This window comes from Podarcis gaigeae (assembly GCF_964106915.1).
Source record: "Podarcis gaigeae genome assembly, chromosome: 3".
NCBI classification, from domain to species: domain Eukaryota; kingdom Metazoa; phylum Chordata; class Lepidosauria; order Squamata; family Lacertidae; genus Podarcis; species Podarcis gaigeae.
Genome location: NC_139680.1, coordinates 90,811,667 through 90,838,465, shown reverse-complemented (window position 1 = coordinate 90,838,465; position 26,799 = coordinate 90,811,667). Strand labels below are relative to the sequence as shown.

The following is a 26,799-nucleotide window of genomic DNA, read 5'->3' as shown; positions in this document are numbered from 1 at the left end:
TTTATGCTACCAATGGTTTTGTTTCCATAATGAAAATGTTATGTGGTAACTGACTGAAATTGGGGACATTGTACTAGGTCTACTATGTGGTTGCTGCTGTTTTGCAATCTAGCAGCATATACATTCTATGAAATAAATATATAAGTTGCAGTGAAAAATACACCGTGGAGTCTTTCACCCCCCCCCCATTGGATGAAATTCAAAGTCCATCTAAACATTCTCCACCACCTGTGCACACACCTTCCAAATCACCAGGCAAAAATGAATTTCTGAAAATATATTAACTAAACGTCTTAAAACTATTTCAGGCCTAATGCTCATGTTTCGCAATTTTAGTAAAACATTACAACTTACATAACTCAATGAGAATAAAAGATTTATGCATTTCTTAAAAGAACAGGTTTTGCTAAATATAGACTCTGCAGTTAAGTTTTGAAGCAGCACAAATACACACACAGAATACAGAAGCGTTTTTAAAACTATACAAAATTTTAAATTGAAAATAATTGTTTACATTTTCTTTTTACATTAACATACAAAAGACCTCATTTTATGAGGCATGAAAGAATCAAAACATTGCTACAGCTATCTAAAAATTCAAATCTGGAAACAATTTATTACACTGAAGCTTTACAAGTCTATTCTAAATAAACAACTCAATACACCCTTTTTACAAGATTGATACTTCTGTGTACTCCTCAGATCTTTGCTTTTTATTTTTATTTAGGCAGTTCAGGGGACTGGCTATCCAACTGCATCATGAACTCTGTTAAATGCTTGATAAGCAGGTATCTAGTTTAAGTTTGTGCAACAAATCAATGGAAAAATATTACCAGTTATTTGTGTGAAATACCTTAACTAGAACACTTTGCCCATTATGGAGGGGGGAAAGCAAGTCATACTAATTTCTGGGAATTCAGCAGTCCTTTTCTACTCCTTCATTAGATTACTTTTATAAGTTATGATAAATAAAGACATTCAAACGATATTAACTGATTTACAGGGATTGCCAGTATCCACAAGTGTACAATAGCTACCTACCCAATCCCATTCCTTTGCATATCCTGCTGCCACTTCGCGAAAACAGGAATACACACTGCTTTTTACCAAACACAGCACTCTTCAGAAACTAAAATCAAAAGGCAGTGAGACACAAGTACTAGGCTTTCAAGAAGAGATTGCTATGCAACCTCTGTGTCACTTCCTTCTTCAAAACAGCTCTCAATAGTTGACAGAATAGTTGCAAATAAATTTAAAAGAAAAGTATTCTTGCTTCACATTATAAGAAAACATGTCTGTATAACTTTTTTTCAGTTCAAAAAACAACATATCTATGTACTTTTATAACTAAAGGTTAGCTGTTAAACAAGATACTGTATGTGCATAGCAAGTGATGAAGTCTATAGCAATGCTGGTAATTTTATGCTGGTTTCTTCAGAAGCAGTACAATGGATCTCAAAATATCCTCTTTTCCTATTTCTTCTAGCAGTTAGGATATTTGGTGAAGCTTATATAAGAAGGCTTTTTTATAACTACATTCTGTACACTTGGACTAAGGTGAATGTTTCTTTCAGTCTCTGTTGGTGTTATTTGCAGCAAAGGCATGTAGATTTCCCATCTGGCTGAGACCACTCTGGATGTGTGCAACGTGGATCTCAACGTTATTCTGAAAACAACTAAAGAAAGAAAAAGTTTCCGTTTGTCAGCATCTCTGAAATGTTCAACATACTGAATGTATTACAGTCTTTCAGTATACACCCCCCCACGTATTCTATTGCCCCTATCTCAGTGAGATCTCAATGCCCCCAACATTGGGTGTGTTCAGGACTTTTTAAAAAATCTGTCCTGGCTTTGGGGATATAAATGTTTTTAAAGTCTTGCTGCTGTTTTAAATTAATTTTTCTAATTATTGTTATAATGTTGTGTTACAGAAAGCTTGTATTATAAGCTACCCTGGGCTCTGCCCCCCCCCCCCATTTTAAAAGGCAGATGTATAAATACAAATAAGCACACCAATAAATAAAACACTACAATATATTACCTGATGTTGGTGGAATCTATGGAATTTTTGATGTCGTTTAATGAATCTGTTAAAGACTTAAACTCAAAGGAGTTTAGATCACCTCCTTCTGCTAGACACTAGAAGAAAAGAAATTTTAAAAATTCAAGGTTCAGGAGATAATACATGTTACAGCTGTTTACAAAATCCAAAAACTGTGGAAACTGCTCTGCCACTTTGTGCATCCTGCTTGAAAGTGGGTGTGGGGTGGGAGACTAAAGGAGGTTAGTGGACATTGATGAGGTCCTCAGAGGGTGCATAAACAAAAAAGGAGCACTACCAACTAGGTTCTGAGAAGGAAATGTAATGACAAGCCAAGTCCCTCTCTGAAAATTGCTGGGGTGGTATGTATGGGGGAAGTTATTAGGGGTAGCAGACTTCCACACTTTTCTGAGGCCAGCATTACTGTTTCAGCCTTTGGAACAAGATTGAGTCTTGGCAGCATCTCTCACCTCAACAGGGGGAGTGAGCATATTACAGTATGTACCGGTATTTTCATTCTCTCAGTACCATTTACCTTAATCTGCAGTAATATTGCTGTAAGCCTAGCAATCAAATCTGTCAGGTTTTCATTCTGAACACACGGCTGTCCTGTTGTTGATGTATTTGACTGTCTGACAATTTCCTGAGCTTCTTCTTCACATCTCCGTCTCAGATCTGTGGGATGGTCTGCAGGCTGTAGACCCTGATCTGGGGCAAGCTGGGAGAGAAAATGAACATAGATCGAATTAGATTTCGTCTGATGGGTTCATCCAGGTTCTATATTCTAACATTATCACTGACTTATATTCTGTTTAAAATGGAAAGGTTATGCTATCTAACGTAACAATATCTGACTGAACAAGTTTTGCATTTGAACATTTTAAAAGCACCACCACTCCATTAGGGACAGTAGCAGAAAATGGTAGTGTATAGAACTAATAGAATAGTGTCCAACACTTCAGACTGCAGATATGGGATGTATTTTTTAATGACCCCTACACTTTAAAAATCCCTTCAAGCAGAAAACTAGCATAGAGTGGGCTGGAATAAGAGCTATCTCCCTGATATACTAGCTTTTTATTTGTGGGGAAGCAATTAAATAGCATCCCTCACCTGCAATTTCAGTTGCTACTGTCCATTCTACCATATCAGAGACTTACTACCTCATTCTCTTGCATGTGTATATCAGTTAAGCATTTCATTCAGTTATGTAGCAAATATGTGAAGAGGCTTCTAAACAGCTGAAGGAATCAAGGTGAATTGGAAGAGTCTCTCTCTCTCTCTCTCTCTCTCTCTCACACACACACACACACACACATGCAGAAATGGGAACTGCAAAAAGTAAATGTTGCAGCAAGAAATGTTCCAAGTCCTTAGTTTCATATGACCATGCCCTCCTCTTCTATGATTCTGAGTTCTATTCCCCCAATTGACACTCAGTATTCTGTGGTTACTGAACATGCTCAACCCTCATTGGACTGTTTGTGAGTTTTGGTTCTCTCTCTCTCTCTCTCTCTCTCTCTCTCTCTCTCTCTCTCTCTGTTTCTACTAAAGACCTCTGCAAATGTAAGGCTTCCGCTGAGTGCACCAATACTGCTCTGTTTCTGTGCAGTGGCCTCCTTTTGCTAGAGAAAGTGATGAAATCTTTAGAATCATATACCAACAGATATTCAGGCAGAAGTGATTTAATTATTACTATATTAATCCCCCCTCCATTCTTTTCTCAAGAAATATTACAGATGGTGGAGAGCATAAAGCTTGTAGTATTTGAAACTCCCATTGTTCTAAGCGCATTTTGTGACAGGGAATTTCATTAGCGTGAGCAGTTTCTGAGCTCTCGGCGCAGTACTGTGCCTAATATTTCAGATTAAAACTGCCACTGTTGAAGAGACCCTCTTAAGAATATTAGGGGGGTGGGCAGGGGGACAACTAGACCATGTGAAAAGTGAACATAATATTTTAGCTGCAGTTCATTCATTTTCAGCTTTGTATTCTTGTTATAAAAGAGTGTGCCTAGACATTCCATTGTTGCACCCATAACCAAGGTTTAAGGTCCCATTTAGCTCCTAGCTTTCATATCTCAGTTTCTAACACCGTCTACCCCAGGGGTAGTCAACCTTTTTATACCTACTGCCCACTAATGCATCTTTCTTGATGGTAAAATTTCCTTACCGCCCAGCAGTGCTCGATGGAAGGAAGATTCAGCCTGTGCCGTAGAACCCCCTACCACCCACCTAGAATCCTGAAGCACCCACTAGTGGGTGGTAGGGAACCAGTTGACAACCCCTGGTCTACCCACTAGAGAGTGGCACTGTATGAAACAATGCCTTAATTACTAATATGAAAGAGAACAGTTTCCCATGCCTGCAAGTCATGGCAGCGTGGTGTAGTGGTCAGTGTAGTGGTCAGGTTAGACCTGGGAGACCAGGGTTCAAATCGCTACTCAGCCATGACACCCAGTGGGTTATCTTGGGCCAGTCACTATCTCTTAGTTTAACATACCTCACAGGGCTGATGTGAGAATAAAATGGAGGAGGGAAGTGTATATGCCACCTTGAGGAAACTTGGAGAAAAGAGGATATAAATGCAATAACAACACTAGTTACCTAGATATTGACTGCATTATACTAGGTAGGTATTTGTGTAGTGAGAAGGGCACTCTGCTCATGCCCGCATGCACTCTCTTCACTTGGCCTCGAGAGTAGGGCTTATGTTTGGTTTAGCTTCCATTCCTTTTTCAGTAGTGATATTGTGTTACTAATATGGTACCTTAATTATTTAGCCCTGTGCAACGTAACACTAATTTTCAGTAATGAGAGATAAGTTCTGGGGTTTAAGCCTCCCTGTCATTACTCCTAGTTGCAGATGTTGGCAGAGGACATGGTGAAATGAATTCTGCATGTGCTCAGAGATACGCTTATTCTTTTGTAGTCATGCTGCGGCAGCTTTCCAAGATTCAAAACAGGAGATATTCACAGTCTTCCCCAGAAATGCCAGGAATTGAACCAGGGACACTCTTAATGCAGAACTGATGCTTTACAACTGAACTATATCAGTTTCTGAGGCTGCTATGGGTTCTTCCAATGGCTATAATTCTCTATTTGGGAAAGATAGAATAGCAGCATTTTACCTCATAACAATACTGTTGAACTTTATGTAAAACTTTGTTTAGATCCTTGTTCAGCTGTTCAAGATCTAAGACAATAGTTGCATATCTTCTCTGAAATTCAATGCCAATAGGCATTGAGTAGGATTTCTGTGCAAAGAAAAGAGAAAGAAAAGAATTAAGTGCACAAAGCAATAATTTGTTTATTTCTTGCACAATTAAAGCGAGATTCAAAACAATTTGGTTTTCAAATAGTTTTGACATGAGGGCTTCTTAAAAATGCTTGCTGCATTACCTAGCCACCTTAAGGAAAGTGTGAGAATGTATTTAAATTTCCTACAAAGATTTAATCAACGAACAAACGGAGGGTCCTTTCAAAATCAATTCCTGCAAATAATTCTGAATTTCTGATGTAGATATTTTCTGAACTGTATTACATTCTGCTTATTTTTTTAAAAAAAATTATTACACCCTTCCCCCTATGGAAGTCCAGGGCAGCAACTGTATGCCTATTTAACTGATGGATGCCCAAGACAGCCTGGGTTGAGTTCAGATTTAGTGCTGCTGAATTCCTACAAACAATTACCTGTAAGTAACCTGATCCAAAACACCCACCCACCTCACTCACACACGAAAACAAAGATCACCACAGCCAATCACAAGCAAACAATCACACCCTAAGCCAACCCCAACCTCTCTCACCACCAAAGGAACACAAGTGAACAACACAAGCAACGCTGACACCAAACTCTACATACATTAAACATAATAGAAACACCGCCACCCGACCCCACCCCCATCCATCCTCCCTCTCCCCACCCCCCCTTTCTTTTTTCTTTCTGTTTTCTTCTCCCCCTAATGCCTCAACAAATGAAACGGATTTGTAAAAACGTTACATGGAAGAAGAAGAAGAAAAAAATACGAGGCACTACACTTCTGTAAAACAAGAAAATCCTTAATAAAAATATTTTAAAAAAAAACAATTACCTGTAAGTTCTCAGTGGGATTCACTGTACTTTTGAGTATGCATGCATAGGGTTGTGTTGTAAGGTGTTTTAAATGGAGAAAGATTCCTACCAGGACTTGCTACAATTTTTTATTTGAACTGTGACAGCAAATATAAGGTCGCTCTGTGTTTGTTGAATGCTCTTCCCCAGGGAAGCTCGCTTGGCACCTTCATGACGTCTTTTTAGGAACCAGATGAAAACATTCCCTCTTTGCTCAGGCCCTTGACCAATTAAACAATCTATGGCTTTTTAAACTGGGGTGGGGAAAGAGTATTGCTTTTGTTTGTTATTATATTATGTACGTTTTTATCGTAAACCACCCTGTGATCCTCAGATGAAGGATGGTATAGGAATTGAATAAACAATAATAAAAGATAGCCACAAAAGAACATCTTAGAAATATATAGTTTTTTCTTTATGTCAATACTGAGAAAAGCTGCTAATAAGAACAAATTATTTTCAAGTATTCTCCCACTCTTACCTAGATCTGAGAGTTAAAACTTTCAAACTGGGGCTTGGAGGCTCAGGGGGATGGGGCATGGGGCCTTCAATCCAAATTCTGTACAGATCTTCCTTTGTTTGAACTTCTTTAAATAAGAAGCATACACCTTTAAAACTCCTTAAGCCCCGTGTAACCTTTACAAAACAGCTGAAACAAGTATATATAATATATATATAGTTACCAATTTTTCTGCTTCTGTGTTCATCTCCCTTAATTGCTTGATGTGTTCCTTTTTGATCATAAGAATCTTTGATAGTCTGGTCTGCAGAAAACAGAGAAAGCATATCAGAATAAATATAAGATCAGTGGATTGTAAAATACATTATAAAGTAAAAACTTAGCAAACTATTGTTGTGGATATAAATCAGACGACCAAGATACAAATTAAATGTATAGATGATATAATCTGGTTTTCAAAGATTTATGGAACGTCATTGTAGATGTTTGACAGCCATGTATAAAGTAATTAAACTGATTTTAACTTTTAGAGATGCTCAAAATCAGTACAGATAAAACTGAAAGAAAAGGATTTTACACTCACCACTTGGATAAGGAATTCTACTGGAAAACCACCTAATGTCTCACTATCTGAGCCTGAAAATTTGTTCTTCCAAGAAGACTGTCCTAGTAAAGGATCACTGTCCTATGCAACAAAGAAAGTTGCCTTAAGCATTTTATTTCATTCATTCTTATGTATTAGTTAACTATAGAATTTATTGAAATGATACTTTAATTTGCTTCAGATGGTTTAAAATGCAGCAAATTACTGAATGAATAAAAAAATTCACTTTAAGATACTTACTGTAATTGGTGACTGGAGGGAAGGTGTGTAATGTAACCGAGGAGGAGTCATAAAGAATCTAGAAGGTCGCTGTTTTTGTCCAAAGGCAGCAATTGGCATGGTTTCATGAGGTTCATTACTCTTTAAGTTAGAAAGAGGAAGAAAAGTTAAGCAGAATTCACTACGATTAAGAGTAATATTTTGAAAAAGAAAATGTATTTTAGATATATTAATAAAGTTGACAAAAATACTATATGCCTTTTATTCTTGAATTGTCTTGTAAAATAAAATTATGACATTCATCTGGGAGAAAAAAATTCACATGCTTGCAGACTTTTTTTAAAAAAGTAGATATTACTTACAAGAACTTCATAATCTGGGATTGTATGCGTTCCAAGCCCTGACCTCTCAAAGGTTACTCTGTAAGTAGCATTAAGGGTGTCAACAGCATCTATCTGTCCAGTGAAGAGTCCATCATGAGCACCACGTAACCGTGCTAAAACAAAAAACAACCCCCAGTCTTAATCAGAGCAAATTATTGATGCATGCCACAGAAATCAGGTGTGGCTTCCTCTGCCTTTCCAGCCTGAAGCAGTTGCATCCAGTTTCTAGGTCACATCACTCAACTCTGGTCTTTTGTCCTTCTAATTAACAGATAGTTGAGGGAGAAAGGCCCACCCTGTGGCACAGAGCCATTCCCTTTGTTTCCTTAATGACCCATACTTAACAGACCATTACCAGGCTGACTGTTCCAACAACTGAATCTATGCTCGATCCAGGAATTAGGAGGGTGGCTCAGGCATACAGCATCTCATAACACTATCTCCTCCGAAGAACAAGACATCTGTCCCCCAAAGCTATGGGTACAGTAAGGCGACTATTTAATGATAGAATCTACTATTTAATGACGGAATCAAGAGTTCTGCCTCAACAAATTCTGTACCAGGAAAGCAGAATTCTGTGGCTAGTATAGTATTGCAAATTAAGTTTTAAATTAAAAAAAAATTATTATTTTGCACAATTTAGTCTGATTTTCTAAATGGGAGAGGAAAAGGCAGGTGTAGGACCATGACCCCTGTCCCTATCCCAGAGAATCCTTTCTGGCTTCTAAGATTTCACTAGGCATTGCTTGCCTAATGTAAAAGCCTATCTTCACATAGCTATCTATGGAGGATAGAAGCCTGTGTTTTTCAAAATGGAAGATTAGATTATGAGGAAGCAGAATTATGTGCTTGTGAGGAATCAGAGAATACAAAGCCCCTATTATAAACATGGCAGGAAACAAGTGAAACTAAAACCCCAAATGGTGGGCATTTAAAACAAAGCTGCATTCTAATTGTTCTATAATTCTGGACAAGGCTGGGCCAGCCCATTCTAGATGGCTGGTAGAAAGACTAATGGAACCAGTAAGCAGAAAACTCCCAATGATGTAATATCATCACGATGAGTTAAAGAAAATAGTGGCAGACAACAGTCATGGAAGTGACAGGGTGGGTTAAAAAGAATTATGGAAGCTAGCCCTTGATTTAAGTACATGGTCCAGGCAAACACTAGAGAAGTTTTGCAAGAGCGTGCCATGTATCTTATAACTACTTGGGTCATTTGAAATGCCAAACCTAGGGAAGGTAATCTTGTTTACAGATGGTGCAGTACTAGCGGTGGAGATGTAAAAGCTTCACTCCTTTAAATAACTTCAAGTTAAACTACATCTTCAGAATTCAACGCTAATTAAAACAGTAGTGTAATTTAGAGATGGGGAAAAGGTACCTGTAACTTTTGTTCCTATAACTAGTGGCAACGGAATTTCTTCTGGAAGATCTTTAAACTGGGATATATCTGCCACCTTCCGCTGTTGCAAAAGTCTAATTTTTTGCCGTTTCTGTTTTAATGCGGACCTTTCCTCTTCAAAGAATGCAGAAGAGCACCTGCAAAACAATTGTAATTTCTTTACTTTATGTTCATTTATTCAAACATCTTATAGCTTTATCCTTGAAAAGTATGATAGATTGGGTTGCAACCAACAGTCACACAAGGACATCTGCTTCTGCAATGGGAATTTCCTCCCTCAGCCCTCTGGCGCAGATTTCACTGATGGGGGGGGGGGTAAATTCCAATGTGCAAGTGGACTTCGTTGGATAAAACCGACTGCCTTTATACACTTTTTACATTGAGGGGGGAAATCAGCACAACAGAAAGCAAGTGGTACACAGACTGGAAAGGTCCCCCTGCAGGAGAATTTGACAACTGAAATCTGTATGTGCTGAAAATAATAGTTTATCCCTATGTCTAAACACTGACACACAGAAACGATGGCTGTCGGTAATAAATGCAGTTAGATGCAAGATGTTTATCCTTTCTTTGCAAAACTGAAACCTGTCAAAGCCAACTGTGCACTGAAGAGAAAGCAGTAATAGCTAACTGACATCTGTACAGACAGAAGACAGTGGTTATGAAGTTGAATGCATACAATTTAGCTATCAACAGTGCAATCTTATGTATGTTTATGTAAGTCTACTGCATTCAATGGGGATTACTCCCAGATTATGTGTACATAAAACTGCAGCCCAAGGTATCTAGATTTGAATTCCTTAAAAGCTTTCTAACCTTTAGAGCTGTAAAGTACTAGGATAGTTGTCTTAGAACAACTGCAAGAAGAAAGAAGCGTGCTATAGTCATAAGAAACAGTTATCACATGGGTGATGTGTTTTGTTTTGTTTTTTTGCCTTGCCTTGCCCATGGCTGAAATTCTTTCTGAATGCCATATAAACAGACCCTGCTCCTTTGTTGCAGCTTTCTTCCTCAAGTCAGCAGGAGCTATTTGATTTGTGGGGCTATCCTTAAACAGTTTATCAACCCCAGGCTTAGAATAATAATAATAATAATAATAATAATAATAATAATAATAATAAACACATCCTAAAGAAGCTAGGGAAAATAGTCTAATCCTTTAGCATCTGTACTGGTTGTCTGTTATTTCTGCTTTCTTATAAAGCTTTACTGGTCTTCATTCAGTCCATTACTCATCCTGATACCAGAATCAGATGAACGTAAGAGACAGAATCTATTCCGAAAATCAGAATTACCTTACTCAGTGGTTTCAGGTAGATGTTTAAAAATGGAGAGCACTACAGAACCCTACACATAACATAACATAAATGTCAATAAACCAATAAGTAGTTTTCCAGTGGTATCTTCTGGAATCAAGCTTCTAGGTATGAATGAAAACACTGTGTTCCCATTTCCCAGCCCTATGCATAAGGATGTCATGGTCCACGGCACTGAAAGCTGCCAAGATACTTAACATGGTTATGCTCTCCAGTCCAGTATGGGGAGGGGTGGGGCACTTTGAGAATAGGATGCTGGACCAGAGGGGCCAGCGGCCTGGTCCAGTAGGCTCTTCTTATGTCCTTATATATGCTAAGTTGTACTCCTCAAATGCTTTGCATTCATCATCAGGCTGAAACTTGGCTACATACTCAATTACGATTATGCAACATATCCTACATTCTTAAAATTACCCATTAAGCACCAACTTTTTAAAATGAATCATCCAGGAAACCCTTCAACAAAAACCACCACCACCAACTCCCCACAAAAACTCTACAGCTAAAGAGCCTTCAGTCTTTCAAGCTAATGTTTTACCTTCGTGGCTTCCCCATTAACCGTCTGATCTTTCCCCATTCAACTCTTGTTAATTTTCTGGTTTTCAGATTGGGAAAAGATTCTTTCAGGCAAACGCAGAAATCATTATCACCTTCAAAGAGTGGCCTATTAAAAACAATTGGTATTCTGTCATTATATTTTCAAGAACATTCAGAAAATGTATTATGACATGCCAACACAATTTTACCTCCATATACCTAAGACTAGAGAATTTTGCTTCCTAAATGTTTAAATTATAGTCATTTGTCAACTTGGGCTTAATATTAATTTCTTCATTTTACAGGGAAAATGTTATAACTGAAATGTTATAACATGTTATAACTGAAAAGTAAAATGTTATAACTGAAAAATATTTTGAAGCTAATGCAGTCAATTTAGAAATGAACAAGGCATTTTTTCCAAAAAAAATTCACTTTCCTATTTATTAAAACTCTGCCTTGCATAATATAGTTTACAGAACCATGAAAGTCATTATTACTCTTATGACTCCAGCAACTGTACTATTCAGAAATTAAAGTAATAAGCTTTGTAACATTAGAAATATTGCTTTAAGTTGTCACCAATATAAGGTAGGCAAAAATGATGATAAGAACCAGGCCAAGGTATATCTTAGCAAGAATATAGTAGTTATTTTCTTATCTCTTTAAAAAACCTGCTATTGCAAAACATTTTGCAGAGAAACTGATGAGCAATATTTAATTCTTGTAACTATTAAAATCTGACAAAACCATTTTTGCCCCATTTTGCTTTAAAGAAACAACCACAAGTTTCACTGCACAGCTATGAAGCAGTCATATGAAAATACAAATAGCTTAATTCCAGTATATTGCTTTACAATGCTATCTCACACATGCCTACACAGAAGAAAGCACCTTTGAGGCAAATGGTACTTGCTTCCATGTCTGCATAGGATTATAATCTAAAACTAACAAATGAAAAGTCATACATACTTATCTATATTTGAGTAGAACCACTCGTAAATACACCATTTGTGTGCTTTAGGAAGTTTGAGTAAGTTACGTAGCCGCAAACCGATCTTCTGTGATGCCTTTTTGTCTGGTGTTGGCATTGTTGCAGTAAACTTCTAGATAATAATAAAAACAAAAACAACCAGAGATTACTAATAGAAATACTAAAAGAACAGAACCACAGAATTATAGAGTGGGAAGTGACCCTGAGGATCATCTAGTCCAGCCCCTTGTGATGCAGGGATCTCAAGTAGATCATACATGACAGATGGCCACCCAACCTCTGCTTAAAAGCCTCCAAGAAACTTGGACAAGTCTTAAGGGCAGTGCTGTGCACTTAAAAACCTCCAAGGAAGGAAAGTCACTCTAAAACCGCTCTCAACTGTCAGAAAGTTCTGGCTGATGTTTAGTTGGGATCACCTTTCTTGTAACTTGAATCTATTGGTTCAAGTCCTAGCTGAACCGTTTGTCTTAGTTTTTAGTTGCTGCTTTGTTAATAGTGATTTATAGATTGTAACTGTTTTACTGATTATTTGTTAATTATTTCATATGCTTTATGCCGTACTTGTGATGTTCTGTTAAGCTCTACTATGTTATTGTTATTTATTGTTTGTAAGCCACTTTGGGATTCAGCTGAATGAAAAGCAGCATAGAAATTCAACCAATCCACGTTGCAAACTTGAGTTCATTCTGAGCTTTGGCCGACCTGACCTTCTCCTTGCAACTGTTGGCTACTCGTGAATACTCTTTTCTTCGTGATTTCTCATTTTTTACATGTCCTTCATAAATCTCAGTTCATCTGTAAGCTCCTTATGCAGCCACTCTGGTTTCTTTAAGTGCAGCCCACTTATCTTTCTTGTTGGAATTATCTGCCTTTGTCCCTTCAATCTTTCACCTTTAAGAAACTCCCATCCACCCTGGACTCCCTTCTCTTTGAGTATTTCTGACCACGGAATCTCACCCAGTAGTTCCTTAAGTTTCTTAAAGTTCAGAATGGATGTTCAACTACACTCTGTTTTCATTGCCTGTGTATAATGAAACCCAAGAGGACAATAATCAGTTCCTCCCAAGCTTCCGGATACTTTCACTTTTTCGATCAGTTCCTCCCTGTTGGTGAGGACCAAGTCCAAGAGAGATGATCCCTTTGATGCTTCTTCCATTTGTCAGTGAGGCAATGGAGGAATTTGTTGGACCTTACATTCTTGGTGGAGTTTGAGTTCTAGCAGATATTGCAGTAGTTGAAGTATCCCATGACTACTATATTTCTCCTTTTTGAATGTGTTTGGATTTTTGCAATAAAGTGGAAACTGAGAAGGTTTAGTTTACCTATCAATGAATGCAACAAACTTTACAGATTAACATACCTGGGGAACCATTGCAACTCTCTGGTTTCTTTTGGGTGATCGTGTATTCATTTGCCTTTCCTCTTCCTCACAAAAGGACCGACTTCGTTTTGAATTTCTGAAGGGCTGGAGCAAAAAGAAAAATCTGACTCAATCAACTGAAAAGTTTCACAACGCGCTTTCCTGCAATACAGCAAACCCATGATAAACACGCAAAAGATGCTTCCTTTAATATAATAACATAATCTTGATCTATGTAGCACAGTTACAGACTTTTGTGGCCTCTAGTTTCCCTCACCTTGCTTATTTTACTTAGCTGAAAGGAAATTTACCTAAACAGCTGGCTTCCTTTTGTACAACTGTTATAGTACTCAACGTAATGTCATATTTTATACTGCTACTCTGCGCTTACGAAACCAGGAAAAATGTTTATTCTTAAAAAATTTAACGGCCAAAGGAAAGAAAACTAGAAGACTACTAATATAGGTCAGTGTTGCTCCTTACCATTTCTACAGCAGCTCCTGCATTCTTGCCTTTCCAAATGGGTGTTTTCTGCAAGGAACTGAATTTTTCATTCCATGTATTTGATAAACTTCCCTCTGTATTAAGTTATAAATCATAAATATTATTATTCCTATGTAAAATTAATATAATGTTCTCTAAAAATCCTTTACTGTACAAATGAAAACTTAAAAGTTTACCATTTTTAACATTAAAGATATAACCACATTGTAAAAAACCTCTGTTTAATTTTTAAAAATTATGTTATCTTTCTATTTTGAAAATGCAGCCGACTTCCCACTTAAGAATGAAGTGCTCTTTAGATATTCATTCACACCATGACTGAACTTTTACTTTCCACAAGTACAACAAATTAAAAATAAATGGTATGTCCTACCTTTCAAACTAACCAGAGCTTTTGCTGATGAACCTGAAATAAGTAAAAAAATCCAATAAGGGAACAATATTTCCTGACAGTGGATTCACAGTTCTTTCAGCATTTATAGCTAATTTAGTTTTCTTTCTTAATAGGGAAACGCCTTACAAATGTAAACAAGCTCCAGCCTGATCAGCTATTATGGCTTCCAACCAAGGAAGTATTAATTCAGGGAATATGTACTTCTGGGAAGATCAGGATTCTCTGTGAAAACATCCTCAGCATGCACACAAAGTATTCATCAGAGAAGTGTAGCTATGACAGCTAAGTCAAATTCAAAGTATAAATACTAGTTATGTCCAACTAGTATCCCTCCACTGAGGAAGGCTCTTTGATCCAGCAGAACCTACCATCAACAGAATAAGTATTGATGTGATCTTTGGTAATTCCCCCTGCAGATTCCACACCATCTCTCATACTGTACTGAAGGATCCATAGCAGATTTGAGCAGGTATGGAGTTGAAGGGGGTTGGCATTTGTCTGTCTTGGGAGACAATGGAGAGTGTGTGCCTTTGGGGGTGAAGTCAAACTGTTGGAATGTTGCAGTGCCTGCTGTGGCTGTAGAGACTGATGCAGGATAGACATGTTTTGTTGCAGCTGGGGCAGATGAAGGCATTGGATGTGCTGCTGCAGATGCACCATGGCAATTCTTCTTTCTGTGCTCCTTGCAGCAGTCATTCGTCCTCTGGTCAGTGCTGTGGACACACAACCTGACCAATTGTCTCCAGGTACTGTGGTTGTCTGCAAGGGATTCCCATATGGTGGGGTTAATGTTGCCAGTCTTCATGTCACATTTGCAGACATCTTTGTAAATGCCAACGGGCCTAGGTTGAAGGGAAAATCTCTGAAAATCACTCCAATTCCTCGTCTACTAATTTAAGTTCCCACTGGATCAAAGAGTTTTCTTTTGGTGGAGGAACACCAACTAGATACAGCCCAGAAGCACATTAACGCTAGGGTTATTTCACACATATGTCAAATTATTGTATGATGGTAAAGAAACAAGGACCGTTGCCCTGGTCCCTTTGCTAATCCCCTAATTAATAACTTCCTGATATTCAGCAAACCATATTTTGTGGTTTCATCCAAGGAGCATGAATACAATCTCTTCAACTATAAAGTCAAAGTAAGCCAAAAAATGAAAACATGCAGCATAGCAGTAATACACTGTTCATGCAGCTAAGTTGGTAGATGTGCTAAACTGTGCTAAACATGTTCATATGTACAGCATGGGAAGGTCAACAAACAGATGAGAGCTGGCAAAGCAATGTTATTCATTCTTTGATTATCACCTCAATCCCTGTTATACCTTCAGCATGTAAGAAAACTGTAAAATAATATACATTCTTTTAAAGTGTTTTAATTATATCTGTGACAAGGTAGTTGGCCAGGATAACAAACACACAGCAAGGAATAAGCTTAATAAAATTGTTACAAGGATAATATTTGTAGCAAATTTGAAAGTAAGGAGCATTAGCTGTTCAGATGTTTTGCACAGAAAAGCAAGATTTGCAGCTACTATTTTAAAACACCACCAAAATTGTTGAGCTTTTTTGGGGAAACCTCCACCCCAAATAGTGGTTTTCGAGGTTTCTCTGACATTTTGCCAATTCAGCAATTTTTACACCCGAAAAGCAAGACATGTCAGGAATTTTCCTGACATATGCAAGCCTATTTACTGTGGCGAATAAAACATATTCTAAACTTACTGGGTGATAACCAATGTTAGTCTTACTTACAAGTTGGTCATTGAATGGATTTAAGTCCATTGCTTTTGATAAGTCTACTATGAGTACTGTATGACTTAGCTCAGGCATGGCCAAACTTGGCCCTCCAGCTGTTTTGGGACTACAACTCCCATCATCCCTAGCTAAGAGCACCAGTGGTCAGGGAAGATGGGAACTGTAGTCCTAAAACAGCCGGAGGGCAAAGTTTGGCCATGCCTGAGGATATCACCAAATGTAAGACAGAAACATGAAGTGTTACAGTCATTCTGAACTGTAGTTATGAACTATAGTTATGACAGAATCAGTCAAGGTTATTCCTTCCTAACAGAAGGCCTTGGCAGTATATAAACATTCTGTATTAGGAGACGCATGTATAAAAATGTCGTGCAAAGCAGTGATAACAATGGAGACATTCCTCACTGTCTCCTTAACTACAGTAGACGTGTGAGTTGCCAGAAGAAAACGCTTTAAAAGCTTTACATCACCACTGCAGTTCTCCAAATACATACAAAAACAGAACATGGCAATATTTCTACCAGGTAAGAACCTATTTTGATGGATAACATCACTGTTTTGCTTGCCTTCATGGACAAGAAGCGAGCGATACATTTATAGGATAGTAAAAGAAACTGCTACTTTTCTAGATGCACATCAGCTTTTAGGGGGGGAAATGCTATGTTGCCAAAGCTGCTGTAATTTACAAAATAAAAGCGTTCACACAAACTCTCCAACAGTCCAATGCTATGGTTGCCTGTGCAAAGCTAAAGAATAGGACCAGGTGTGTGGAATGCTGGTCCACAGAAAATTTGCAAACAGTTGCGATAAATTAGTAAACCCCAGACCTATCAGACTCTACTATAATGTAGCAGTTCAAGACAGTGTGCTTCAGGGGGACAGAAATACAGTCTTAGGTGTCCCATGAGTCAAATCTGAGTAGAGAAGATAGGCACCAGAAGCAAAAAATAGCAAATATTATTAGTAGTAGTTATTACATTTATATACTGCCCTTCATCCAAGGATCACAGAACAGTTCACAACACAAAAATGCAAAATGAGAACACATAATACATAAAAACTCCCAATAACCTCCCTTCCCATAGACACATTTAAAAGGCCATTAAATGTTTAATCACGCAATGGCCTGGTTATAGAGAAATGTTTTCACCTGGCACCTAAAGTTATGTAATGAAGGCACCAGGCAAGCCTCTCTGGGGAGTGAATTCCACAAATGCGAAACCACCGCAGAAAAGGCTTGTTCTTGTGCTGCTATCTTCTGGTCCTTTCATGGAGAGGGCACATGGAGAAGGGCTCAGATGATGATCACAGGGTCTGGGTCAGTTCAAATGAGGAGAGGCTATCCTTGAGGTATTGCAGTTCTAAGCCATTTAAGGCTTTACAAGTCAAAACCAGCCCTTTGTATTGGGCCCGGAAGCCAATTGGTAGCCAGTGCAGTTGGGCCAAGATTGGTGTAGTATGTTCAAACCGTCTTGCCCTGGTGAGCAACTTGGCCACCAAATTCTACATCAGCTGAAGTTTCCAAACCATTTTCAGAGGCAGCCCCATGTAGAACGCATTGCAGTAATCTAATTTACAGATTACCAGAGAACAGAAGACAGAAGGTAGGTTATCTTTGTCCAGATTAGGGGCACAGCTGGGCCACAAGACAAAGCTAATGGAAGGCACCCTGTGCCATCAAGGCCACTTGAGCCTCAAGTGACAGCAAAGGATCTGGGATTACCCCCCAAGCTATGTACCTTCTATTTCAGAGGGAGTGTAACCCCATTAGGAGCAGGCAATCTCCTATCCATCCAGTCTAGAGAACCACCCACTCACAGTGCTTCAGTCTTATCTGAATTGAGTTTCAGTTTGTTGGCTCTCATCCAGTCCATTACTGAGGCAATACAATAGTCCATCGCATCTACTGCTATACCTGCAGATATAAAGGAGTAGAGCTGTGTGCAATCCGCTTATTGCTGACAATGCACTTCAAAACTCCAGATTCTCCCACTCATCGGCTTCAAGTAGATGTTAAACAGGATAGGGGATAAAATTGAATCCTGAGGAACCCCACATTGAAGGTTCCACAGGGCAGAAGAACACTCCCCAAGCATCACCCTCTGGAAATGGCCATCCAAGTATGACCGGAACCAATGCAAAGCAGTGCTATGCACCCCAAACTCTGACAGTTGCTCCAGATGGATTCTATCGTTTATGGTATCAAAAGCCATTGAGAGGTCGAGGAGAATTAACAGGGACACATTTCCCTTGTTTCTCTCCCAAGAAAGGTCACCATACAGAGCGACCAAAGAAGTTTCTGTGCCAAAATTTGAAACTGATCAAGAAAATCAGTTTCCTCCAAGAGCATCTGGATCTGGTCTGTGACTACCTCCTAAAGAACCTTGCCCAAGAAGGGGAGATTGGCAACTGGATAGTAATTACTTAGATTTTTCTGAATCCAGGGAGGGCTTCTTAAGGAGTGGTCTTACCAATGGCTTCTTTCAAGCAGGCAGGGACCACCCCCATCACAGTACTCTCTCTGCTAGTTTTTATTAGTCAAGATGGGCGAAAGCTCAAGCGGCTTCCTTGACCGATCCATATATCTTGTCCACATCCTCAAGCCTTACCAACTGAAAATCATCCAACTCAACAGGACTAGACAGTGCATTGGACACCCCTTGAGAGTCATTACTATAACAGCAGAGTCAAGATCCCTGTGGATGCAAGCGATGATGACACAAAGGAAAATCTTACTGACAACATTGATTTTCCCTCTGTCCCTGTGCAATGTTGTACAGTAACGATAAAAGATCGGTTTTACTCTCACAGATTAGCCACAGGTCCCAAGACTCAGATGTTATAATGCAATACAGCATCACACACCTGTATTTTCAAAGACCACAAACAGAAGAGAAAGAGAGCGAGTCCTGTTGAGAGAGCGAGTGAGCAGTAAGCGGGAAGCATGCTGAGCAGATAGACCACACACTAGTCTAGCACAGACCCAGATGAAACCAGTTAGGCAGTCAGTAACAATTAGTATGCAATACTGCAAGAACTGTACTAGAACAGCAGTCATTATTTGCCAGCACTACTAAATCACACTACCAGATTATGATCTTAGGCTACTTTCTTGATGGTAAGTTAAGTTCCATTACACTTGAACAGGACTTACAGTTGTGCCCCGCAAGACGAACGCCTCGCAAGACGAAAAACCCGCTAGACGAAAGGGTTTTCCGTTTTGGAGGCACTTCGCAAAACGAATTTCCCTATGGGGTTGCTTCGCAAGACGAAAAAAATCTTGCGGGTTTTTTTCGCTTTTTTTGCCCTTAAGCCGCTAAGCCACTTATCAGCTGTTCCGCTGATAAGCCGCTTAATAGCTGATCGCTGGAAGCCGCTTGACAGCTGTAGCGCTAATCCGCTAAGCTGTCAATGGGCTTGCTTCGCAAGACGAAGAAACCGCTAGACGAAGAGAATCGCGGAACGAATTCTTTTCGTCTAGCGAGGCACCATTGTATTTGCAAATAAATGTTTTTAGAGTCAAGGTATGAAAGTGGTTGAGAAACGTTTATCTAACTACAAAAGCCTACCTATCACTTTGTGAAGCTGGTGGAGAGTGGGATGTGGAAATTTAATAGAAAGCTGTTACAGCCCAAATGATTGAATAAGAAGATGATCTCAGCACCCTACTCCTCCCAAGTGAGCCAATTAAGTTTAGTTTATGTAGCTTAATTTACCTATTTTGCTTCATTTTTTTGGCCTGGGCTAATGGGAATTGACAGCTTTGTTCAGATGTTGATGCAGAACATCCCAACAGATGCACCTTTTGTAGAGGAAGGAACTTCTGGCTTGAATGATTATGAGTAGCACTTAGCAGTTATTATTTATGTGAATGCAGTCATCACGCAAACTACTTATCAGCATGGCTGCACCAACACTACTTCCTCCAGGCGGCTGTGTCCTTCAGAATGCTCTTTGGGGGATATCTGGACCGGACCCATGTGTCCTTATAAAAAAAAAATTCAGTTTACTGAGCAGAAACCTGCATTTTTTAAAAAACAAAAGATAAAGCTTTATGTTGTTCAATTCCATACTGCCAAAAGATTTGGTCAATAGGTTGACAAGCAACAGTTATTTAGATAACTGTGTTATCTAAATCAGTAGTCTTCTACTTTTTCAGACCAAGGACCAACGTTAACCCAAACATGCATTTGGAAACCCAGTTCTTAATTTCCCCCATATATTTGAATGGTGGTAGTGCTGCTGTTGTGACCTAACTTAAATCAAGCTGCAACCTGGTAGTGGGTCCTGGCCTACCAGTTGAAGGCCAATGATCTAAATACATGTTCATACCTTGTTAATGACATGATGTTCGGAAGGTGGTTGCATGTGCTAATGAAGATGGATCTTGAGTTTTCTGATTATCATGCTTGGAGTGGGGAGGAAATTTCTTCTATGTCAGAGTAGACAACAAGCTGTAATTGCCTTCCTCTAACATCTGGCTAGGGTGAATTTCTCAAGATATTTGGTATATAGATGCACTGTGCAATTCCTTAGTGAGTGGTCATCTCTGACATGATGTTGATGCCTTCTGCTTGATGCACGTGTTATACTTGGGATCATGCAAGTTAATATGTAGATAGATTAGTGTTAGTGCAAATGATAGGTACCTGATTCAATATTACACATACAAACAAATGCCTTGAATGTTCTCATTAAAGAATTCTCATACAGGTCATTTTCATATATGCATCTCCCATTACAAAACGCTTGTATATAAACATGGTGCATTCCCACTCATTAGTCTCACCTTATGAAAAGGAGTAAGTTTAAATGATAGCCCCAAATCATATCAGACTAGAAAATACCTTTCAAAATGACCCTTACACCTTGTCATGTGGAACCAATGGACCTACTGAGAATGACTAACATTTGATATCACCTAATACACTGAGTATGTTTTACCAATCATAATAAACAGTAACCAAAATAACCCAACTTCCTTACTTTCAAATGTACAAATATAACTCGAAATAATTTTATTAATATTGTACAGTTTTCCCAAATACTAATGATCTAGTTCTTTGTTTAATCTACACATTAGACAAACACAATTCACTATTATAGCCTATATTCACAACAAACTTCAAAGTCATTGATAGTTTGTCCATAAATGCAATTTTATATAATTCACTGTTTTTCTTTAAGCTTCAACTTTTGCACCACCACACAGTTGTGAACTTGAGTGTATAGTACGTACAGTATATCGCCTTGCATTATTTCCCGCACATTTGAACAGATCTTTGCAGTGGCGTAGCGTGGGGGGTGCGGGGGGGGCCAGCCGAACCGGGCACAACATCTGGGGGTTAGGGTTAGGGGGCGCAAATCCACGGGTTAGGGGGTGCAAATTACTTGCCTTGCCCCGGGTGCTAACAACCCACGCTACGCCACTGGATCTTTGGCCATCACCTGCATAACTACTAAATGAGTCCATATGCAGTAAGATTTCATGTTTTGTATTCATTTTCTTGTTTTCATATACATAGTACAGTGGTACCTCAGGTTAAGTACTTAATTCGTTCTGGAGGTCTATTTTTAACCTGAAACTGTTCTTAACCTGAAGCACCACTTTAGCTAATGGGGCCTCCTGCTGCCGCCGGAGCACGATTTCTATTCTCATCCTGAAGCAAAGTTCTTAACCCAAGGTACTATTTCTGGGTTAGCAGAGTCTGTAACCTGAAGCGTCTGTAACCCGAAGCATATGTAACCCGAGGTACCACTGTAATTTTCAGTGTATGTATACATGCAAACCTGCATCAATTTCCACCAATTCAACACAGAATACTATATGGAGGTCACCCAAGTGTTCCTATTCCTTAGAAAGAAGTTTACAATGACATCCACAGTATGGATGTCATACTGTGATTACTTTTTTGTTAATACTCTGATTACTTTTTTACATAAACACAATAAAAGGTCAAGTGAATCTTGATCGGTCTCAGGATTAATTTCTGTGGCAGTTCCCAATCCTTCATATAATAAATGCATCAGAGGATATGCATTATTTTTATATTGATAATATGAGCCACCAGTCTTCTATATCCAGTGCTTACTCACTCTTTTTTTATTTGCTTACATTGGCACACCACCCTGTAGTAGAACTCTCGGAGCAGTTTACCTGTTAAGTTGCTTTACTCTTTTGAGCTGAGAAACATTGTGCCTTCCATCTGCCAGATTCAACGAAAATGCTTCCTCAGGAAGATATATACTTGTTTTTGCTTCCCTGGACAACCTGAATGCCCCCTCCTCCACATACATGGAACTTCTCAATATACCATGCCACAGTTTTCCGTGGTGCAACATACATAGCAAGCCAACTCTAGTAAGCATATGCAACCCTGTCAAGTGATCGGCCAAAAAGCCAGTGGTTTTTATCCCTAAAAAAAATGTTTAGGGGTACTCTCATTTTCTTACTCATATTGAAATACTGCCCCTCAATGCGGCCAAACTTAGATTCACAAAATGTTTAGGGGTATGTGTACCCCACAGAAAAAAGTACTGCACAAAACAATGCGCTACCACTACCTTGGTTCCAAATTCAGAGGTTGCTAAATTACTAGTTGACGTACACAAGAGAAACAACAATATGGACCTCTCCTTTGCCACTTTCACTATCCTGCTGCTATGGACAAGAGGAGAGTGAAAAACAATGCTTTATTTATCCTGGTTAAGAAACTATCTTCCTAAGCAGCAGGACGTTCCGTAGTGAGAAAGGGTGAGCACCTAAACCACCCCCAAAGCATCGAAGGTTAGTGCCATGTCAAACCCCCGGGGCAGGATGCCCATGGCAGGTCAGAGACCTCCCCAACTGCGCTGTGGTGGTTGCTGTACCCTTTATTTCCACTGCCTCTCCCGGAGAGGTGCAATGTCAGTGGCAGCCACCTGCTCTGCACGCAACACTTCGCTGCCCGGCCTAGGGAAGCTTCCACGCCTCCCTTTCCACCCCGGGCACTGCCCCGGCCTGCACCAAGACTGGGGGTGCAGGGTGCGGCTCACCCCCGACAGCAGAAGTGGAGGTTATATAACAGCGGCTTCCGGCCCTGCTCTGCTGGCCTCTCTCCGCCACCGCCTCCCGAAGAGGGCAGCTCCGGGGTGCGGGCGGAGGGGAGGCCACTGGAGAGCTGCACTAGGCCGGGCACTGAGGGAGGAGGAGACTGTGGCTCCGGCCCCGCACAGCTCCCACAACAACAGCAGCAGCAGCAGCAAAAGCAGCAGCAGCAGTAGCGAGCGCCGCCGGCGGCGGCAGCCGGAGCAACCTGGGCGGCTCAGGGCCGGGAAAAGGGAGCAGGCGGAGGGTCCCGTCCCCGGGACCGCCCTTTGAGGAGCGGCGGCGGAGGAAGGGGCCGAGCGGCGGGACGGAGCGAGGGGCGCCGCGGGTCGCTACTCACTCTCGTCAGGCAGCTGATCCAACTCCGCCATCTTGAAGGAGCCGCGCCGCTTTTTCAAAGGCTGCCTGTCGCGGTGCATTGTGGGGGAGGAGACGGAGTCCTCCAGCCCGCCTGGCTGGCGGAACCGGGGCGGCAGGGGCGCGCCAAGCCGCTCAAGCAGCCTGCCCGGGCCACGGCCGAGGTGCCCGCGAAGGCAGGCGCGGCCGGGAGCGCGCTTCGCTTGGCTACAGCGCGGCTGTCGGCTCTCTTTCGTAGCGGCTTGAGAGAACTCTCAGCGCCAGGACTGGGAAGAGCGCTGGCTTCCCTGTCGCCCCGCCCGGTGCAAGGGCTCCCCCTCTGACACGCGTCTTGCAGTCGTGGGCATGGTTGGGGCTGATGACGCGCAGAGCCACCGGGCTGTGCGTCTCGTGCTCTGCTCTCAGGGGACAGTTGGGTGTCGTGGTGCGGGGCGTCAGAGAAACCCCCCTCCCCTCCCCAAGCAACTTTATAGGTACTCGTCGAGGTGCTTTTTGTTGTTGCATTTTCGGTTTGTTTTTTTTTTACAGTCCTGGATGACTGTCTTCATTTATGGGCACCGCATTCTAAGGAGGCTGCGGGTTTTTGTTGTCCGAAGATGGTGAGGGACTTGGAGACCACGTCTGACGAGGCTGTGTATATATTTAGCTTGGAGAAGAGAGACCATTAAGAGACGGCATGATACCCATCTTGGGGTATGTTGAAAAGCTGCCCCACAGGTGTTGGAGCACACCCTGTTTCCCCACAGCGCAAGACTTTGAACCGGTGGGTTCAAATGACGAGAAAGGAGGTTATGAATAAGCTGAAGGAAGAACTTCCCGACTGTAGGAGCGATTCAGTTCATTCTTCTCCATTGCCCCTCCAACAGGGTTTTTTCCTCTCCCAGAAAGAAAGACATGATAACGACAGCTGCCTAGAGTAGATCTTTCTCCAATGCGTGCTGCTATTGAATGCTAGTAACATTTCTTCAGGACTTCTCCGGGGAGTCACAGGGCAGCTTCCGTTGCTAGACTCAAACTCCCATCATCCTTGGCCGTTGGACTTGCTGGCTGGGGCTGATGGGAGTTGGAGTCCAATAGTACAAGGTCCCTATCGCTCAACTAGGGCGACCATAGATTTGCAGTCTTTGTGGAATATGGGAGGGGCTGTGTAGTAAGTAACCATAGTTGAGATGTGACCAGATTTGAGCACTTTACGTTTATAAAATATAATTCTATTCCTTATAAAATGGATGTAATTTGTCCTTACTATGAAAGTTAGCATGCAGAATCTCCTTGGGGAAACATACAAGCTGTCTGCATTTTGGAGAAATCTGATAAAGAATGCCTCAATTGCAGCATTTTAATTATTTTTTTTTAAAAAGGTATTTCTCTCCCCTCCCTTATACTATATAGGGAGTGAGGGAAAGAGTTACATCAATGATTTCTGGTATTCAATTGAATGTTGGGGGTCTTGCCTATGGTGGTCTTCAAGTGGAAGCTAGAAATTGGAGCTGTAACTAAGGACGGAACAACAAATTCTGCCTTTAATGTTGCTGTCACAGCAGTGGGGATTTTTTCATTTTATTTCCTTGACATTTGAAATACCTCTGCACCTCTATGTAAATATCTCATGCAAATTCTGTTAGGCTACAGAGACACAGGCTAAAAGCTGCACTCAGCTGTTAAGCTCACTTTGGTGACCTTGGATCAGTCATCTGTCTAACCTGCCTCACAGGGTTGTTGTGGAAATAGGTGTTACCACTCTCATTCTATTTCCATTTAATAATAATAATAATAAAGCTGAAAGAGGGATGAATTGAATGGCTGTGGCAAGTGTGTAAGCCTTTCCCGCTGTATCATTTCCCCTAAATTACCCCTCCTCCCCCCAGAGCTCACCTGTGACATGTAGATTTTCCTGCCTAGCCAATAGTGGCAATTGGGATGCTCATGTTGGTGTAATTTGAAAATGTGTGAAATTGCAGTAGCTGCGTAGTCTGTGTCTTTAGTTACCGGTATGCTTCCCCCATGTCCAATGTTCAGGGTTAGGACGTCAGTTGTGGTGGGCCTCTTGAAACAGCCCAAGGCCACAGGCCTCAGCCATGACTTATCAACCCTCCACCAAGGCTGCATGCAGCAACCTGGCAGTGAATGGTGAAAGTGGTGGATCTCTCTCTGAACTTGGATCTCTTCAGTTTAGCCTCTAACAGCAGGCTAAACTGGTAGCATAGTTTATGATGCACCAGCATCTTCTAACTTTATGTATATAGTGTGTTTGGATTGTATTGTGTCTTGAGGCAATAAAACACTTTGCACTGAATTGTGTGGGCAATGAGTTTTCTTCACTGTCAACTCTGGAAAGGCTGACAACTGGAGAAGACACTGAAGCTTTGATGGACAACTACTCTGCTGGTCATACTGATAAAGGTGTGGTATCCAAATGCTATCATCATTTGCCATCACATCAGAAATAGCCCACTAGAATGCATTCATGCCTTACACTGTACACAGACTTATCACTTGTTGAAAGCTGGCTTATTTGCAGATAGTGGTGGCTTTTCCAGTGTTTAATAATGAGAACCTAAAGCACAGGCAAGGATAAGATCACAGCTGTTCAATGTCCTCTGGCTCTCTGCTTCCCTTCTGTTGTTGTGAAGATAAATCCAATAGTTGACCCATGTTGAGTAAAGAGGAAGATTATACAGGGTGATTCATAATGAAGTATATAGTTTCAACGCACTTTAAAAAAAAGAATGTAATGTATCTTATGTTACCTGTAACAGAATTGTAGGGGAATGCTTAATTTTTTTTAGAAACAGGTACATTTTCTGCTTGGAGGTTTTCCCCTGAATCGCGATAAAAAATGCAGTTGTACAACAGTTACAGATTCCGTTCTGCTCAATTCAAGAATACACCTTCTCCACTGCAGACACAGCCATTTTGCCTGACTAGTCATGTGACACATGCGCTATCGCCTATGTCACTTCCCTCAGTAGTGGAACACAAACTTTATTACTATATCTACTTCACGGTTCGCAGTTGTAGTCCGTGTTGTCGCCTGTTAACTGTTTTACAACATCTGGAAACTATACTTCAATATGAATCACCCTGCATAACGTGGGACAATAAGCCAGCGGACACAGGGACTTATCCTAATGAAAAATTTGTTCCTATGTGCACACTTTAGAAGACTGCATTGGAAGAAGGGCTGGGTAAGATGAGCAATCCACTCGCTACTCAAGTGAGGCTACTGGCCCACAGACCAGTCACTGGCTAATATGCTGAATTT

The 26,799-nt window shown here is 40.5% G+C and overlaps 1 protein-coding gene across 3 annotated transcripts; it reads right to left on the bottom strand.

Annotated features, from left to right (window-relative positions):
- Positions 1-357: 357 nt before the first annotated feature.
- On the bottom strand, positions 358-23,605 carry LIN9 (lin-9 DREAM MuvB core complex component). 3 transcript variants are annotated; one of them, XM_083734031.1, is made up of 15 exons: positions 23,518-23,605; positions 14,310-14,342; positions 13,916-14,010; positions 13,433-13,537; positions 12,051-12,184; positions 11,080-11,205; positions 9,205-9,362; positions 7,800-7,933; positions 7,459-7,578; positions 7,198-7,299; positions 6,838-6,918; positions 5,172-5,297; positions 2,577-2,759; positions 2,042-2,139; positions 358-1,676 (listed from the first exon to the last, which is right to left on the bottom strand). In XM_083734031.1, exons 1-15 carry the CDS (start codon positions 23,594-23,596, stop codon positions 1,571-1,573), a joined length of 1,680 nt encoding a protein of 559 aa, XP_083590157.1. In that variant the 5' UTR covers positions 23,597-23,605; the 3' UTR covers positions 358-1,570. The 3 variants fall into 3 exon arrangements, with proteins under 3 accessions (XP_083590157.1, XP_083590159.1, XP_083590158.1); XM_083734033.1 differs by lacking the exon at positions 23,518-23,605 and adding an exon at positions 22,248-22,472; XM_083734032.1 differs by lacking the exon at positions 23,518-23,605 and adding an exon at positions 19,807-20,075.
- Positions 23,606-26,799: the final 3,194 nt, after the last annotated feature.